This window comes from Solanum dulcamara, chromosome 12, assembly GCF_947179165.1.
Source record: "Solanum dulcamara chromosome 12, daSolDulc1.2, whole genome shotgun sequence".
NCBI lineage: Eukaryota > Viridiplantae > Streptophyta > Magnoliopsida > Solanales > Solanaceae > Solanum > Solanum dulcamara.
In genome coordinates, this window is record NC_077248.1 from 4,519,812 (window position 1) to 4,537,692 (window position 17,881).

The 17,881-nt window shown below is 33.1% G+C and overlaps 3 protein-coding genes across 3 annotated transcripts; 1 reads left to right on the forward strand and 2 right to left on the reverse strand.

Annotated features, from left to right (window-relative positions):
* Positions 1 to 2,575: 2,575 nt before the first annotated feature.
* On the forward strand, positions 2,576 to 4,044 carry LOC129876605 (probable F-box protein At2g36090). The gene has a single exon (XM_055952081.1). The coding sequence runs from the start codon at positions 2,637 to 2,639 to the stop codon at positions 3,843 to 3,845; it is 1,209 nt and encodes a 402-aa protein (XP_055808056.1). The 5' UTR covers positions 2,576 to 2,636; the 3' UTR covers positions 3,846 to 4,044.
* Positions 4,045 to 6,970: 2,926 nt separating this feature from the next.
* LOC129877802 (small RNA-binding protein 11, chloroplastic) lies at positions 6,971 to 10,910 on the reverse strand. The gene is made up of 4 exons (XM_055953336.1): positions 10,698 to 10,910; positions 7,662 to 7,730; positions 7,472 to 7,578; positions 6,971 to 7,383 (listed from the first exon to the last, which is right to left on the reverse strand). The coding sequence occupies exons 1-4, from the start codon at positions 10,804 to 10,806 to the stop codon at positions 7,279 to 7,281; spliced, it is 390 nt and encodes a 129-aa protein (XP_055809311.1). The 5' UTR covers positions 10,807 to 10,910; the 3' UTR covers positions 6,971 to 7,278.
* A 2,066-nt stretch (positions 10,911 to 12,976) lies between these two features.
* LOC129877365 (casparian strip membrane protein 1) lies at positions 12,977 to 14,522 on the reverse strand. The gene is made up of 3 exons (XM_055952863.1): positions 14,172 to 14,522; positions 13,696 to 13,819; positions 12,977 to 13,560 (listed from the first exon to the last, which is right to left on the reverse strand). The coding sequence occupies exons 1-3, from the start codon at positions 14,453 to 14,455 to the stop codon at positions 13,345 to 13,347; spliced, it is 624 nt and encodes a 207-aa protein (XP_055808838.1). The 5' UTR covers positions 14,456 to 14,522; the 3' UTR covers positions 12,977 to 13,344.
* Between the last annotated feature and the right edge of the window lie 3,359 nt (positions 14,523 to 17,881).

Here is a 17,881-nt window from a genome sequence, read left to right on the forward strand (position 1 = left end):
TATTTGAGAAAATTGCTTCATGACTAAACAACATTTTATAGACAACTATAAATTAATTCATGAAATATTTTTTTTTTAAAATATTGAATAGATTGTAACTCTTTTGTTAAGGTACAATACTACATGTAATTCATATTATATTTTATTGGCTATAAATTTAGAGGACTAGTCTCAGTTTTTAGAATAAAATTTCTGCTTACTTTCTTACAAACAAGATGTATATCTATTGCTATTTGTCTTTGTGTGATTTGTTACTCATGTCCTCAAGTTTGCCGAAGTTATTGATGTTTAAGTTTAGTAAAAAGGCAAAAAAGAAGAAGAAGAAATTGAGTACTAGCACGTATGGCTATGGATACTGCAAACAGGCTTTCTGCAATTGCTGTCGAAATGGGGCAACTGCAAAATGAAATTCAAATTTCTCAAGTTACAGGGGAAAGACCAAGAGAGTAGATTGACTGGTTTTTTCAATCCTATATAGTTGATAATCATTTTCTGTTCGGTCTTTCAATAAGTAGTTAGTTGCAGGCGTAGTCAGACTTAACATTGATTGAAGCAATTATTGGAGAGAAGGCACCCGTCAAAAGAAAAAAGTATATGTATGAAAAAAAAAGTATACCATCATTCTAATAACAAGTATATATATCTATTTTATCTTGAGAAAAAATAATACAATACCTCAGATACCTAAAAACACATAATAATATCCGTAGGCTCGAAAAATTAAATTAACATTTTTATATTTTTGAGATTACTATTTTGAACACATGATACTAACACAGTAACAAATATCCACTGACCTTATAAGTAAAGAATTCATAATACCTTTATTTATTCTAACAATTTGCCAAGTTGAAATATCATGTGAAGTCACAATCAAATGCATGAACCAACAGGGTTCAATGCCCATTAACTTAAATTATCACAAAAATACCTAATAAACAGTCAAACCACTAAGAAACATAATTATATTTTTTACAGTATGGTGCACGTCGAAAAGGACTTCTACTTTGACCATCTTTCTTATACTTTATTTTATGATCGAGAAATTTATCTATATCTAATTTTTTAGGATCAATGCAACTCGAAGATGATAAACTCGTCTTTTATGCTTCTTATTAGGAAGAAGTGAATGTTCCATTAATTTTCATCCCACTTATTTTTTCCCTTTTTTTTCCACTCCCTATTGTCTTCATACTTTTTCCTTTTTCTTTTTTATAAATTGCCTAATTTTGCAATTGAAATGAATACATAAAGATACAAAAAAAATATAGCAAATTCTTTCTCTTTCTATTAATCCTTCTTTTACTGTTTCTTTCTCTTATTACGTTGCTAAGTTAATTTCTTTTATAACACTTCTCTATTTAAATATTAAAATTAGTTTTCTTGATGCAGGTTCAAACTTCGCTAAGATATACAAATCCAACATGTACTGATTTAAGACATACAAATCCCTCAATCTTTGATAATAAAGAGCTAATTCTTATAGTAACACATTACTCCCCAGTTTCTCCGTCTTAATTTATGTGGTATTTTTTTGATTTCGAAATCCAAACGAGCCTTTTTTTATTGTAATTTTTGTATATCTTTTAAATATTTTGAATTATGAATTATTTTGACATAAAAATACTTTTTACGCAATTTTCATATATATAAGTTTTGTTTCATGAAATTTAAAATTTTCATGCCTAAATTCACGATCAATATTTGAACTATACCAAAATCTGCATGATGAATAGTGATATAGACTTTTTGGTTGTCAATATACTACTAGTACAATTCCTTCATTAAAATGTGTTTGATCTATTTTAACTCGATACAATATTTAAAAAAAGTAAAAAATACTTTTAAATCTAAATTAAAACTATGTCAATTATATCAAAATATTTTTTAATCTTATGATTTTAAATATGTCATGTGAAAAGTTAAATTCTTTTAAAATGAATTGTAATGAAAAGTAGATCAAATAAATTAAGTCAAGAGAGAGTATTACGTACTATAAGATTTATATATGTTCATTCAAATAGGTTTTTGAGAATAAAATTAAGAAAGTAAATACAAGGCTAGCGTTAAAACACCGGCAATTAACAATAATATTGTGGCCTCCTACATGTACTTTTATAATTATTTTACCAAGATCATGTACGTAATTCCCCTTCAATTGGCTTCCAAGCTACCTCCAACTTGATTTTTTACTTTAATTTTTATATAAGAGTCAACTTAATTAATGAAAATTTGATATATAATTTTGTTATGTTTTATTTGATCCAAAGTTCTATCAGAAATAATATATTTGTCTTCACAATATATATAATTTTTTTTTTAAATTTCACTTGTTGAATTATTGAATATGTTATTATTATTAATATTTTAGTTTATGTAAGTATGTTTGACTAGATGTAGAATTTAAAATTCGTAACTAATTTACTTCATTAACAACAGATTATGTGATACATTAAAAATAGTGAAATAATAATTAAAAATAGAGAAACCATCATATATTAAGATTAAAATTCATATATTCACGAGTCCACGCAGTGGCAGCGACTAACTAAATTTACGTAATTATTGAAAATACAAAGGGCATTTCCCCAAAAATTTCACTTTCCATTTCCATTTCCATTTGCAGGCACCTATAAATGCAACACAACTTCAAAGTTCAACCTCCCAACAAACCAAAATTTCACACTTCTCAAATGACTTCCTCCCTCCATAGTCCACCAATCACCATCATCGCCGCCTCCGTCACGGCGGAGAACGCCGGTTTTTCCGATTTGCACCTAGATATCATAGAAGCTCATATCCTTACTCGCCTCGATGGACCAACTCTAGCCTCCACCAGCTGTTCCTCCACCACGCTACACCACCTTTCCTCCGAAAACCACTTATGGTCACGTGTATGCCACTCCACTTGGCCGTCCACCGCCACTCCTCGTGTCCGCCAAGTCATCTCCACCTTCCCCGACGGCGGTCACCGTACTTTCTTCTCTCAGTCCTTCTCTCTCCTACTTCCCGAAAATAAGCAAATTCACGATTTAGAGCCAGTGAATTTGAGATCTATAATATATATAATCCTTTTGAACTTTTTCTCAGTACGTATTTTTGATCGGAATCAAAAACAGTGGATTCAACACACAAATTCAATTGCAAACCGTTCATCTTCACCGCCGGAATTAATATCGGCCGTCGATATACACTACACCAACAAGGTGATCTTCAGTAGTGTTCAAGAGACTGAAACGACGTCGAATTGGTTTCAATGCTCGCCGTTCAGAATCGACATGATAGATCCAAAGGAGGTGATTTCAACGCCGATCAAACACCCGAACGACGACGACACGTGTACGAATCTGATTAAACACATGACGTTGAGTTGGATTTTGATTGATCCGACCGGACGGCGATCGATAAACCTCTCTTCTTTCAAGTCTGTTTCCGTACAACGGCACTGGTTAACCGGTGAAGTGCAGGTGCGTTTTACTTCAATCCTGACCGCTGATGAAAAGAGAGGTCACGTGCAGTGCGAGATAGTGGTCACGTGCAGTGGATCTGAGGCTGGAGAAATGCAGGTAAGGGAAGTGAGTTTGGAAGTGGAGGATATGGATGGAGCCCATTTGAATGGGAGGGAGAGTTTGGTAATTATACAAAACGCGTTGGAGGGTAAAAGGGGAAATGGAGCTAACAGAGGTGAAATAGGGAGGAAGAGGTATAAAGATTTTTTGGAATTGAGAAGGGAAAGAAGAGAGAAGAAGTTGAGGAGAGAAGGCGCATTAGATAGTTTTTGTGTTGCATTTGGGATATCAATTTTTGTGGCTTTTTGGTGTTTTCTATTTTGTTTGCGTAGATAAAAATGGAGAGAAAATAAAAATAAAAAATCTATTTTATGCAATTTACAAAAGGATAGAAGGAACAAAAATACTTGTAAATTAGGAGTATCATTTAAGAGTATATATTTATAATGAGATTAGAAAAAAGAGAGCAGTTTGCTACACAATATCTCGTTAAACAGGATTTGAGGAAGGACCGCATTAAGGATGGACATGGTATGGTATATATTATATTGAAATTTTTGATATCGTGATTTTGATATTATGATATTTGGTATGATATATGGTATATTTTTTAATTTTTTTTGGTATTCGGTACGGTATTTAGTATTTAGAATTAATATATCAAAATACTGAATACCATACTGAAGTATAAGTTATATAAATATATTATTAAAGGGACAGTCCGGTGCACTAAAGTTCCCGCTATGCACGGGGTCCGGAGAAAGGCCTGACCACAAATATCTATTGTACGCAGTCTTATCTTGTTTAAATATATAATATAAATATATTATTAAAATACTAACAAATATGCAACCTCATATTAATATAAACTATATGTTTAAAAGTTGAAACTTTGACTACTCTATTTTGATGAAATGTATATTAAATGTAGTTGATTAAGAAAATGAGTTGTTTGTACTTTCTTTTGAATAGGCGAAACCATTGATGACCCCTTAAAGTTGACACCAACTTTCACTTAGACACTCCAACTAGGCTTTGTTCATTTTAGACACCTCTAGTAAAGTTTTGATGTGTCATTTTGACACTTTTTTGACAATCACCCAAATATATAAAATGTATGTAATGCACTCATCGATGATGTGTCAAAGTAGTGAATTAAACGAAGACATGTGGCATATATATATGTACATCAAAAATAATTATCAATTAATGACTTTTGAGTGGAAAAAATGGTCATTAACTTGATGACATGTGACATTTTTAAATCAAAATAATAATTAAAAAATTAATAACTTCTATTAACCCCTCCCCACCCTCCCAATTGTCTCTCCAACCCCACCCACCTCTCCTATCGCCTTCTCCAACCCCATCCACCCCAATCCCAACCCCTCCCCCACCCAACCAGATCTTTATCTCCACCCCACCCACTCCAATCCTATCCATATCATCTTCAGAAACACTTTAAAAAGAATTTAACTATTTTGTTATTTTATAAAAGCACAATTTTTTTTTCTTTACTTCTAAAAATTAGTTATTAATAAACAATGAAAGAAAAAAAATCAATTCTCGTATGTGCAAAGGAATCAAAATAAATGAAGAATGATTTGTGGATTTATAGTTACTAAATCTACTAAAAAAATTGATTATATGAAGATGACTTTAAAATGATTTGGAGAATTTTTAAAATCTTTGTCGATGTTTTTCAAATTATTTCGAGGAGGAAGAAGGCAACAAAACAAAAAAAGGTGTTTAAGCTTGAGGAAATTCCATGACATTCGAATTCACTTTATATTTGGCATCATTAAATCTATTTCACCATGGATGAAAAATGGTACCTAGAAAATGGAGAAAAAGACGAACAAGAAAAAAAATTAAAAAAAAAAACGCTCTTCAGGCGCTCAAAATGGGTGCAACACACGCAATGTGCCAAGTCAGCACAATGTCTCAAAATGACACATCGAAACCTTACTTGAGGTGTCTAAAATGAATAAAGCCTAGTTGAGATGTCTATGTGAAAATTGGTGCCAACTTTAGGAAGCCACCGATAGGTTCTGCTTTTTGAATATATATATATTTCTACATGTGTAATGTGTTAGTATGATACAATTGAAATCTTTTTTTGAATTGTCAAAGTCTTAATACTCTATTATACGAGTATATATTAAAGTTAAACAAACTATGATTACCGATTTACCATACCGCAAAATATCAAAATTAAACTTCAAAATATCGCACCATACCAAATTAAATTAGTATGATAATGATATAATAGTTTTAAGAACCGAATATCAAAATTACTGTATCGAAGTTTCAAATACCATATCATACCGTACCATGTCCACCCTTAGACTGCATTTCAAAGGTGAGATATAAACAATCTATCTTGATGCAAGTATGAATAATTGTTTGTATAACTCAAATCCATGACCTATAAATCACACTAAGATAATTTTATCATTTTTTCGAGGAGAACCAAAGGCAAGAAGGTAGTAACTATGTGTAATGGTACTTTCTTTTTAAATTTGTTCCAAAAAAGGTCAAATTTTCCTATTTATGGACATGTCTGTCTCACTTTGATGAAAACAATATAACACATCATTATTTCTCTATTACAATTAAATAGTGTTGAACAACTAGAAAAATGTTACATTTTAAGAGTTCAAAGATCACCACCTAATTCAAGAGTTTACGCAGCTCTACTAACAGATTAACGTACACTCCTAGAGCAAAGATAAAATAATCTTCGTGTTATTTATAGATCAGAAGTTCAAACCGTGAAAGCAACAAGTAACACTCATATTTGATAGGATAAACTGTCTACATTACATGATGTAACCCTTCCCCCGATCGTGCATGAACCAAGATGCCCTTTCATCACCAAGTTTGTTCCTTTTGAGTGCAGCAATTACTAATGACTCAAATCTGCACCTTTATCATTGTGCATAGCATTTTCTCAAGAAATTCAATCTCAAAATGAAGTCTGCTTTTTTTGTTTAATGTGGAAGGAAAATATGACTAAATAACAAAGTGACGATTAGGTTTTAGTGACACTTCATTCTTTGCACTTCTTTGAATTTAAGTCTGGTAAGTAGAATGAAAGTTTCCCTTGCCTGCATAACTAGAGTGTATGCAAACCTTACCTCACGATAAACCCTTCGTTCAAAGAAAAATATTTCAGTTTTCTTACTGAAACTAGTAAACAGATGCCCTTTCAACCTTCTATTTTAGCAAAAGAACAGTACATTTCAGCCTTCATAAGTTCACATGGAATCTTGTTGGAGTCAAAATTAGGCTACTCTTTTTCTTTTTTCTATAATTATATAATATGAGTTAATGCCCCCACCCCACCCTAACTACCCACTCACCCCAGGAAAAAAAAAACTTCAAGGGAGGAAACTACTGGAAAATTCTCACCTGTAGATCATGTATGACAATAAATTGGATGGTAGATTAGTGGCAAATTAACTACTGCAAAATTTTCATATATTTTCTTCTAAAAGTAGATAGTATAACATTTGACATAGATTAATGAAAGATAATTTTCATATTTGAGCCAATCTTGCAGTCATTACAATTGCAGCAACATATTTCTTCACTCATATTTGAATAACAACCAACTTCTTTTGACTAGTGGTGACTTATAATATATTCGTATAATTCTTGGTAGCAGGCCAAAAGAGTAACACCGCTCTCCAGATTAATCATTTCGCAATAGCAACGCTAGCAACTCTGGCAGCACACAGAGTCAGAGTGGTCTGTTTGGTAACTCTCATTGTTCTATTGGTGGTTCAGGGGGGCCTCGGGCTATTGGCATCCCGCCTCTATCAGTTTTAGGCTTCGCATAGTCCACAAAGACAACTCGTCCATTAAGAGGCTGCACCATTCGTGTTGTACAGAGTTGAACTATAATGAACATAATAGTATACACATCAAAAACAGACACAGCGATAATATGGACGTACCTTGCCATTCATTTCTTGCAAGGCCTTCTCCGCTTCATCTTCAGATGCATAGGTGACAAATCCAAAGCCTTTGGATCTGTCTGAGTCTCTATCCGTCACAATTTTAGCTGGCAAATAGAACAAGGTTAAACTAAAGACGTGAAGTCCTACTATATCTAAAAGAGAGCTCAACATATGTGTATTTATGCACCTTCAATAACTTGACCGTGTTGAGAAAAGGCCTCTGACAGTGCCTTCTCTGTGGTGTAAAATGAGAGGCCTGAAATAGCAATATCTCATAAGTTTGTTTCTTTGGATTATGATCCTTCTTTTATTTTATTCGTTAGAGTGGATGATGGCAGAGCAGTGGGTAATAAGTATTCCATTAGGCAACAACTTGTTTCTGTCATATAAAAATAAAGTAAAAAACAATATAAGGGGCAGCATACACTTGTTTTTTCAATCTGTTACACAATAAATTGAGGATTAATAAGCAGCACGCCAAAAAATCCCCTGCTAGAAAGTCAATTGGCTATTTCTGAAAGAAAAAGGAATGAGATATATCTCCAGTTTCACAGTACAAGAATAAAAACTGTTTATGACACTGTTCCAACACAATTAGAGACACAACATTGTAAAGTGAGCAAACCAGTGTTGTTTCCTGAAAGTAATTTAAGTATAAAATCTTGAAACACGTGGAAAGTACATCAAATACTGTTAAATGGCAAGTGTAGCAGAGTTGTTCAATTGGTAAGGTGTTTGTCTGCAGTTTGAAGTTAAGATCTTGATAACTTACATAATATTCTAAATAAGCCATTTGACTATGTGACAGAACTAATCAAGATCAACTCTATAATAGTTGTTTAAGGCCACACGATCATAGCTAGACAAATCATTGCCATTTTAAGAATGAATGAAAGGAAGACTTTTGGAATGTATGGTTCAAAATAAGTCGTAGATACGTGTGTGGCCTCATTAAGGTTGAAGTGGGAAGTTCAAAGAAAAATTATTTAACCAAATATAAAAAGATGTCATTCTTTTTTGGACTGACTAAAAAGGAAAGAGTGACATAAATTGCGACAGAGGGAGTAATAAGTAACAAATTGGAAAAAGCTTCTTGGGATATCAAGTTAATTAAAGATTATTTATATGTTGTGCTAAATCAGTCACTAATATATACAGTAAGCTGCTCTACACAGATAGAAAGCTTTTGAAGATTCATTGATAGTGCTGTTTATTTGTCATGTCATAATATGTGTAGAAGCTACATTAGAGGTTCTGTTTTGGGGGGCTGCAAGTATAGCTGCATTGTAAGCACTCAGCTAGCCAAGTGCCAACACTAAATAGATGGATCAAAACAAGATAAGTCAGATTGTAGCAGAGGAAATTATAGTAGTAGGAATTTTAAGAAGTGAGAGCTAATACAGCGAACAGTGCCTTCTAACCGAAGCTATCATTTATCCCCATGTTAATCCCCATTTCTGGTAAAAACCAACCAGATAAAAGATCTAGAGTTTTGAAATGGAAAAATAAATGGCCATTTAAATTAAAGTTAACAAGGTTAGATTCTTTTCTTGCAACCAAGCGCCTACTTATAGTATGTACTACCTATGCCCTAATAAGTTCCTTTTCCAGACTCTTATCTGAATAGGGATGCCAACCATAAGAATCTGTTTAACAATTTTTTTGAATTTCATTGTATAGCTTCTTGAATTACTTTCATACTGTGTTTGGAGATATCAGACAGATTTTTCAAGGCTGCCACTAGACCTAAAACAGTAAGAAGAGAAAGAGACTGGTGGTTTTAACCTCAAAGCAGTGTGATCTTTGTCCTAATCTTCCTTCCAGTTCCCATTCCACAGCGTCCTCCGACTATCCATCCTATTTTTGTTTTGGTAACTGTGATTTCCGGACCAGTTTGCGCGCACCTCAATTAACTGCATGGGATACCTGCTAACTCCCACCAATAAAGGTACCGGGTAACTCTATTTATGAAAGCTTGGAGGGAAGAAATCACCTAGTGTTTTTACCTCTGGTGGGATTGAAACCTAAGACCTAATGATTCTCAACCCACTTCATTGACTACCACGTCACAACCTTGGAAGCAAAAATTAACAATTCTCCTTCTAACTATCCAACCAATTTTATAACTAGGGATAACTCTCTTGGTCATTCCTAGATGGAATGGACTAAGTATATGCCCTTTAACTTGGCCTCATTTCACATGTATACCCTCTAACTTTAGGTGTGCACAAATAGACACTTAAATTTGTATAAAATTGAACAATTAGACACACATGTCCTACGTGGTACAATACACCTAGGACGCCACGTAGGACACAAAATTACCATGTAGGACGAATGTGCCTATTTGTTCAAGTTTTGGATAGTTAAAGTGCCTACTTGTGCATTAGTAAAGTTAGAGGTCATAGTTGCCGGCTGAAGCATATTTATGTATTATGCCTATTTGTTAATTCACTTTTTTTTTACACTAGCCCACAAATAAACCAGGAACAAAAGCTGATTGTCATTCGAGTAGGTGATTTAAGGTTAGCTCCAACTTTTTGATTATTTTCTCCTCTTTTGATTGAACTCTCTTGTCACAAACAACTAGCCGGTCAGGAAGGAGAATCATTCTCCATCTAAACAAATCCTCCTTCTTGAAGAGGATCTAGCATACCTCTTTGCAAGCATTTTGACAACAACAAACACCGTGTAATCCCACAAGTAGGGTCCGCCCTTTAGAAATAGGCTAAGAAAATCATCGGTTCGAATCCGAGGAAGGGCTTTTTTTTTAATTTTGCTTTCGCTACGGCTACAGTCAAGTGGCTCCCCCTTTACAAGAGTATACCAGACCTTACCCCTGCCTAGGGAGTTCAAAGGTTGTTTCGAATAGAAACAAACTCAAGGAAAAACATTTCAAAGCAGGTTGGAAAAAAGAAATAGCAGAAGTAAGGAAGCCATGACAAGAAAACAATACGAGTATGAAAATAATTCAATTCATCTGCATACAACACTTCTTTAATAGAATAGTATGTTGTTCAATAACAGACCCATAAACCCTTCATAAACCCAATTGCAAAGCATAAATACCTAAGCAACAGCGCTATGGAGGCAAAATAAACCGCAAAAATCGTCTTTTTTATCAAATAATTACAAGTTCATTATAAGAATGAGCTCTTTAACAATAAAAAAATCAATCGTCCATACATGTTCTTAAAAAAAACAAAAAAAAGAGAAGAGATACCTCCAACAAATAGCTTAGAAGCTATGCCTCTGCGAGAAAGAAAAATTGCAGAGGTTGAATATACAACACTTGTATTTGTGGATACTAATAATTTTCTCAAGGCAGCCATTGCTGTGCTGTGTAGATGGTAGAGAGAGTGAAAGCTGAATGTCAAAGTGAGGAAGAAGATGGACTTTGAAGCAATACAATTTTGGGCTTGAATTTTGTACTATTTGAGAGTTTGGATTTTTTGCCCTAAACCGTGAAAAGGATGAAAAATTAAGCGGATAAGCAAATATATATTAATTAATTAATTAACATAATTATAATTTGAATTAATTATGGCCTGCGGTAAATATCTAGCTGTAATTATAATTTGGATTTTGTATAATTTGTGCGATTATACAGTTGAGTTTTATATAATTCGAGTGATTTATACAAACACTACAAATTGTATATCGAATTATACAAAGTTGTGTATGGATTTTATAATAAAATATACAAATTTTATACAAAAACTGCAAATTGTATAGCGAATTATGCAAACGTATATAAATGTTGTGCGAATTATACAAACGTTGCTATAACTATAGCTACGAATTATAATTAGCAAACTATAGTTATGAAGCATAATTAAGATATTTTTGAGTGACTAAATGTGAAAATTCTCCGAAAAAAAATCTTTACCCAAATAGCTGATCAAATTTACTATTTACTTTTTTTTAAAGGCAAAAGTACATGATATAACTCAAGTTTGCATTTTAGATTTGATATATTCTTCATTATTAAAGTGACTCAAATATTTTATTACACAAATGGCCTTGATATACCTTTAACAAAAGTGACAAATATTATTTTAAAATATAAGGGCATATTTAATCGACAGAATGACCTTGGAGACTCTTATATTTGGCTCAATTTGTCAGTTTAACCCTTACACTCACGATTTTGCCAACTGAATTCTTAAACTTACTAAAACACAATATTTTAAACCCCTCTGACCATTGACCGAACTTATGTGACACTAATATTACCGAGTTGGAAAAATATTTAAATGCACGCGTTTTAAAGCGAGTGAGTATCTTTTTTATATTAAAAATCATTTTAATTTTTTTTTTTTTTTAAAAAGAGAAAAATCAACCCTTAAGCCCCACCCCCTCACTTGCAACTTTCTTCTTCCTTTAGCCCCCACTCCCACCCCACCCCTCTCCTTCTTGTTCTTCTTCTTCCTCGCCTCCCACCCTTCACTCAACCAACCAAATCTCTTATTTCAAAACTTCATTTTAGTTTCTTTAATTTTGAAATTCAAATTCTTTTTCTATGAATCTTGATCAATTTACATACTTTTGAAATTTGGGTTTTTGAATTTTGTTGGTAAAAGAATGAAATTTAGATAATCTTTAAATCTTGAGAGTCAAAAATAAAAATATTTACAGGAATAAAAGGTGAAAATGTGAGATAAGATTGAAAAATTCACCTTCAATGTTGTATGTAGTGTTTTTCTCGAATAAAATGAAAATTTTCAACTCAATTTTTTTTTGTTGCAAACATTCCCACAATCCTTCCGCCACACTCCCATCAATTTTATGAGTATTTTTCGAATCTTGTATGAGTTACTATGAAAAGTATTGGTGTATATTGAAAAGTTGAAAAGCTTCCTAAAGAAGCTTCAGGAACAATAAATGAGTTTTGTGAAATGATGAAATTAATTCAAAATTGTGATGAAAATTTGTTGAGTTTTTGTTGGTGAATTTTTAGTGTAAAAAAATTCGAATATAATAGGAAGAATTAGACCAATTTGACATAAATTTAGTGCTCAATTATGAGCAAATATGAAGCACATAATATTGAAAATTTTGAGAATGTGCAAACTTATTTTTTATTTTATTTCTTTATTTTTAATATTTAATTTCCTATGTGGCATTAAAAATGACATGAAATTCTATAAAATGACATGAAATTCCACGTGTAAGCAGTTGTGCTACACGCACATACATGGAATGAGAAAAGGAGTTTAAAATATTGCATTTTAGTGAGTATTTAAGGGTTCAGTTGGCAAAATTATAAGTGTAAGAGTCCAACTGACAAATAGAGCCAAATATAAGGGTCTTTCAGGTCATTCCGCCTATTTAATCCTTATAACAAAGTTTAGGAAGATAATCATTCCCACGCGTAATTTTTTTTTTTTTTTGACTTCTTTGATTCAACAATAGTAAATCCACATCCATAATAGTTCAAATATGGAACTAAAAAAATGGGAAGACTTTAAGTAAGTTTTTTACCCTTAATGAAAGTTACAGAAATCAACATTGGAATTAAGTGATAATACAGGGGGTGAAAAGTACCATTTACAAAGTTCACTATGAAAATTACAGCATAATTTGCAATATAGATTCCCTGAATTAACCAATTATGATTTAGAAGACTTTCCCAAATTTCCTTCTTTTTAATAAAGACAGAAACACAAGATCCACACCTTAACATAACAAAAGAAAAACATCAACAATAAAATCCAATAGCACTATTTTTTTCCCCCAATATACAAAGATGAAATAACAAGTACTTTCCATCATTTTAACCACTTTTGAAATAACGTGACGAGTGAATGAAGATGTTGTAAGCAGTAGCGAATACTTTTTTTTTTATCTTCATAAAGACGAACTTGTTTTTAGTGTCTTCGAAGAGCGGAAGCAGAGAGAACCACCAAGAGGATCAAAATCACCACCGTGACAAAGGCGGCCACCACGGCGCCACTGGCCCTTTCGCAAAAATCACCAAATTGCTGGCAAATTGCTAGCCAATTTGCATTTTGGTTTCCATTGTGAGCCAAATACACTATAGCTGCTGATGACCCTGCTGCACCCGTTGCCAATGAAATAATCACCTTCAAAATTGTCAAAAAAAATAATAATAATTTTAAGAAATATTAATCACTTAATGCAAAAAATTTAATATGTTCAATAAAAAATTAAAATCACTCTAATATAGGTCGATACTACTCGCATGAAATTCTACGTACCGTATCAAATATAATAAGGAGGAGCCTGGGTACAACTGCATGGGGTCGTACAATGCAAACTATAGAGAAAGGTACAGAGAGGACAAGGTATGCAACAACTATTGCCATACCTACCACAAAAAACCTGTAACATGTAACAAAATAATTAATTAATTAATTATCATATATATATAATGTACGTATCATGTACTGTAATTGTTTACGTATCATGTACATAAATAATTTTAAAAAGTACGTAACATTAGAAGTTCATAACTTGTTTGACTAAACTTTTGAGAAGTAAAAGTGTTTATTTAAGATGTTCGAGTTGTGTAGTAGCAAAAATTGAAAAAAAGTAGTTTTTCCGTAGAAGCATTTTCAAAATCTTTGCCAAAAACAAATTGATGTTATGATATTGGCAAAAGCGTTTCTCGAAAACAACTTTTAAAACAAACAGATTTTGAAAGTTTGATCAAACATGCTATTAATTTGCTTACGTGAAAGTTGGAAGATCATCATAGCTAGCTTCGAACTGAAAGAACTGAGTGAAAAAGGGAAGAGTTTCTTCCGTAGTAGCCATAGCCACAGCAGCACCTAATGCAGGAGCAAAAGCGGCTATTCTTAAAATGAGGTCAAAAATTGCAATTCCTCTTTTGGCACCTCCTTTTGCATGAGTAGCTGCAGCAACAACAGGAGCTGCTGTTCCCAAAAGTGGGGCTTTTCCTTTCCTTTCTTTGTTGTTTTCCACAGCATCAACCTTGGTTGATTCACTTTTCTCCATTTGGCTATTGAAAGAAGAAAATAAGAAGAAAAGTGTCTAGAATTTAAATGAAGGGTTGAGTGGCTATTTACTTTGATTATGGTGAGAAGAGCAAGAAGGGGTAGAACTTATATAGGGAGGATTTGTAAGGTGGACTTATTATACTAATGACTATTTTAGTAAATATTTTGGTAATGGAGCAAGAAGAGTGGTTATTTAATAAAATAGTCCTAGTAGCTAGTGTATGAAAATGTCACTTCCCCGTCTCAATTTATGTGATATTTTTTAGATTTTGAGAATTAAATAAGTCTATTTTTTATTATATTTTTTTCATATATATATTTTAAATATTTTGAATTATCAATCATTGTGACTTATAATATTTTTTTTACGTAGTTTTTTTAAAAATTGAAGATTTCATGCCCGAATTCATACTCAAAATTAAATTGTTTGATTCTCGAAATTCGAACTATGTGACACAAATTGAGATAAAGAAAATATTAATGATGTCAACTTTTGAATTAAAAAGCAAAAAGATGGAGATGATGGAGTAGTTTTAAAAAGATTAGAAAATATTCTTTTGAAATTCTTGTGAGATGTCAACTAAACAACGAACTTGTACCCTAATCCATTAAAGTGGGACTAATTTTATTTTCTCCCACCCCCCTAACACCTACCCAACTTAAATTAGAAAGCTGAACCTTAGATTAAAAGTTTTTTTTTGGGATTCTTCTCAATTCGCGAGTACTTCTAAGATGTTTTGAGACTTACGTGTGGTTTTATTCTATGAGACTTATGTCTCGTGGATTAATTTGATTGTGCATTTTAAACATGACTTGGAGTCCCTGACAGAAATGCAAGGTAAGGCTGCGTAGAATAAATCCATGTGGTCAAGCCTTTCCCCGAACCCTGCGCATACCAGGAGCTTTAGTGCACCGGACTGTCCTTTTTAATACTAAACACTCGGAGATCACTCAATAATTTCAACCAAAATCACATGTCAAATTTCATAATTAATATTGTTAGTCCTCAAAATCCTTAACAAGTGAATAATAAAGGTTCAATCGATCATCTATAGAGATATGAAGAGACTCAGAGTTAGTCAAATAATAAGCCTTAGTATTACATTATTGCTACTTACTAGTTGAAAATAGCTTTAGATTAGACCACCTAAATTTATATCTTTACTTTCTAATGATCTTCGTGTCTTAGTTTAATGTCTCTCAAAATTAACAGACTTTTATTATTTGTTATTTAAAAGAAAATTTGTATTTATTTATGATCGAGTAATATTTTAAAGGGAGAAGGATAAAAAAATATCCCTCTACTTTGGTCTATTACTCAAGTTTATTCCTAATTAAACACTTATACTATAGGGCCAAATATATCTCTCCCATTACCAAAATTCTCAAAAATACCCTTCATTTGGATGAAATCCTCCAAATTAAATAAAATTACCCGATTTCAACACCAAAACATAATTAATAAGTTTATTTTATGGTCGATTTAATTTGATTTATTAATTTGATTTGATTTTCTGATTTTGCTTGAAGAATACTAATGCTAACATTGAAAGAGAGTCAACAAAGGAGGCCAACAGAGTCAAAAAGGGAGGCCAACAAAGTCAAAAAGGCTGCCTCCCTAATGACTTTGTTGCAGTCTTCCTTTGTTGAATTGAACATACGCGTTTTGAAAACGCGTAAAATAATTTTACGCGTTTTCATTCTCCTATAAATAGAGGGTCTCTTGCCCTCATTTTAGATCATCCTAGAAAGAGAGAGTAAGAATACAAAGAGAGTTATACACCAAGATAAATATTTTAGTCTTGAGTGTCCTCTTTAGTAGTTGTTCCTTTTACAAGAGAGAAGTGTTAATTGTTGTTTTCTCCTTGTATTTGAGAGCTGTGTACTCCATATTTTTATAGTGAGATCCTTCTACCCCGTGGTTTTTCCCTTCTATCATTTAGAGGGGTTTCCACGTAAAATTCTCGTGTCCAATTTATTTTCTTTATTTTCATCATATCAAACTTTAGTTGTGGTGCTTCCTCCCCCCAACAGTGGTATCAGAGCCCTCGGTTATTCTGTCTATTTTATGCGAAGGTACTATCTGTGAATAATAACTTTTTGTGAATATTAAAATTTGGTGAATAGTACTATTCACGTGAATAGTAAATTTCGGTGACGGTACAGTTTGTCACGATTGTTCGCAAAAATATTCAGAAACGATCTAGAAGGGTGTGAAGCAAATAACAATGTCGAGTACAACAAAGTTTGATGTTGAAAAATTCAATGGGACTAATTTCTCATTGTGGAAAATAAAAATAAAAGCGATATTGAGAAAAGACAATTGCTTAGCTGCAATTGAAGGCAGGCCCGCAGACTTTGCTGATGACAGCAAGTGGAATGACATAGACAACAACGCAGTTGTTGATCTACACTTGGTACTAGCTGATCAAGTGTTGTCTAGTGTGGCGGAAAAGCGGACGGCGAAGGAAATATGAGATACTCTTACGGGGTTGTATGAGGCCAAGTCTTTACATAATAAAATTTTCTTAAAAAGAAGATTGTATACTCTTCGAATGGCAGAGTCCATGTCAGTTACTGAACACATCAATACTTTGAATACTCTGTTTTCGCAACTTACAACAATGGGTTGCAAAATAGAGGGGACTGAACGTGCGGAGCTTCTACTTCAAAGTCTGCCTGACTCGTATGATCAACTCATCATCAACCTGACGAACAATTCAGACAGTCTAGTTTTCGATGAAATTGCAACCGCTGTCTTGAAAGAAGAAAATCGGCGCAAAAATAAGAAAGACAGACAAGCAAGTTCGCAACAAGTTGAAGCTTTGATGATGGTGAGAGGAAGACCAACGGAACGTGGCCCTAGTGGGAGTCACAATCACGGCAGATCTCAATCAAGAAGTAAGAAGAATATCAAGTGCTATAACTGTGGCAAGAAAAGGCACTTCAAGAAAGATTGTCAATTCAAGAAGAACAGTGAAAACCCTGAGCCATCAAATGCTCAAGGGAATGTTGCATGTACCTCGGATGATGGCGATATTTTATGTAGTGAGGCAATATCAAATAATGAAGGTAGAAAACGTTTCGCTGATGTCTGGATCATGGACACAGGAGCAACATGGCACATAACTTCCAGGAGAGAATGGTTCCATCAATATAATCCTATCTCAGGAGGGTCTGTGTTCATGGAAAACGATCATGCTTTGGATGTTATTGGTATTGGGTCCATCAAAATAAAGATGTATGATGGCATGGTTCGCACCATCCAGGAGGTACGACATGTAAAAGACTTGAAGAAGAATCTATTATCTTTAGGACAACTAGATGATAATGGATGTTCGTATAAGACTCATAGTGGAGTCATGAGAATATCCAAAGGAGCGCTTGTAGTGATGAAAGCAGAAAAATTTGCTGCAAATCTATA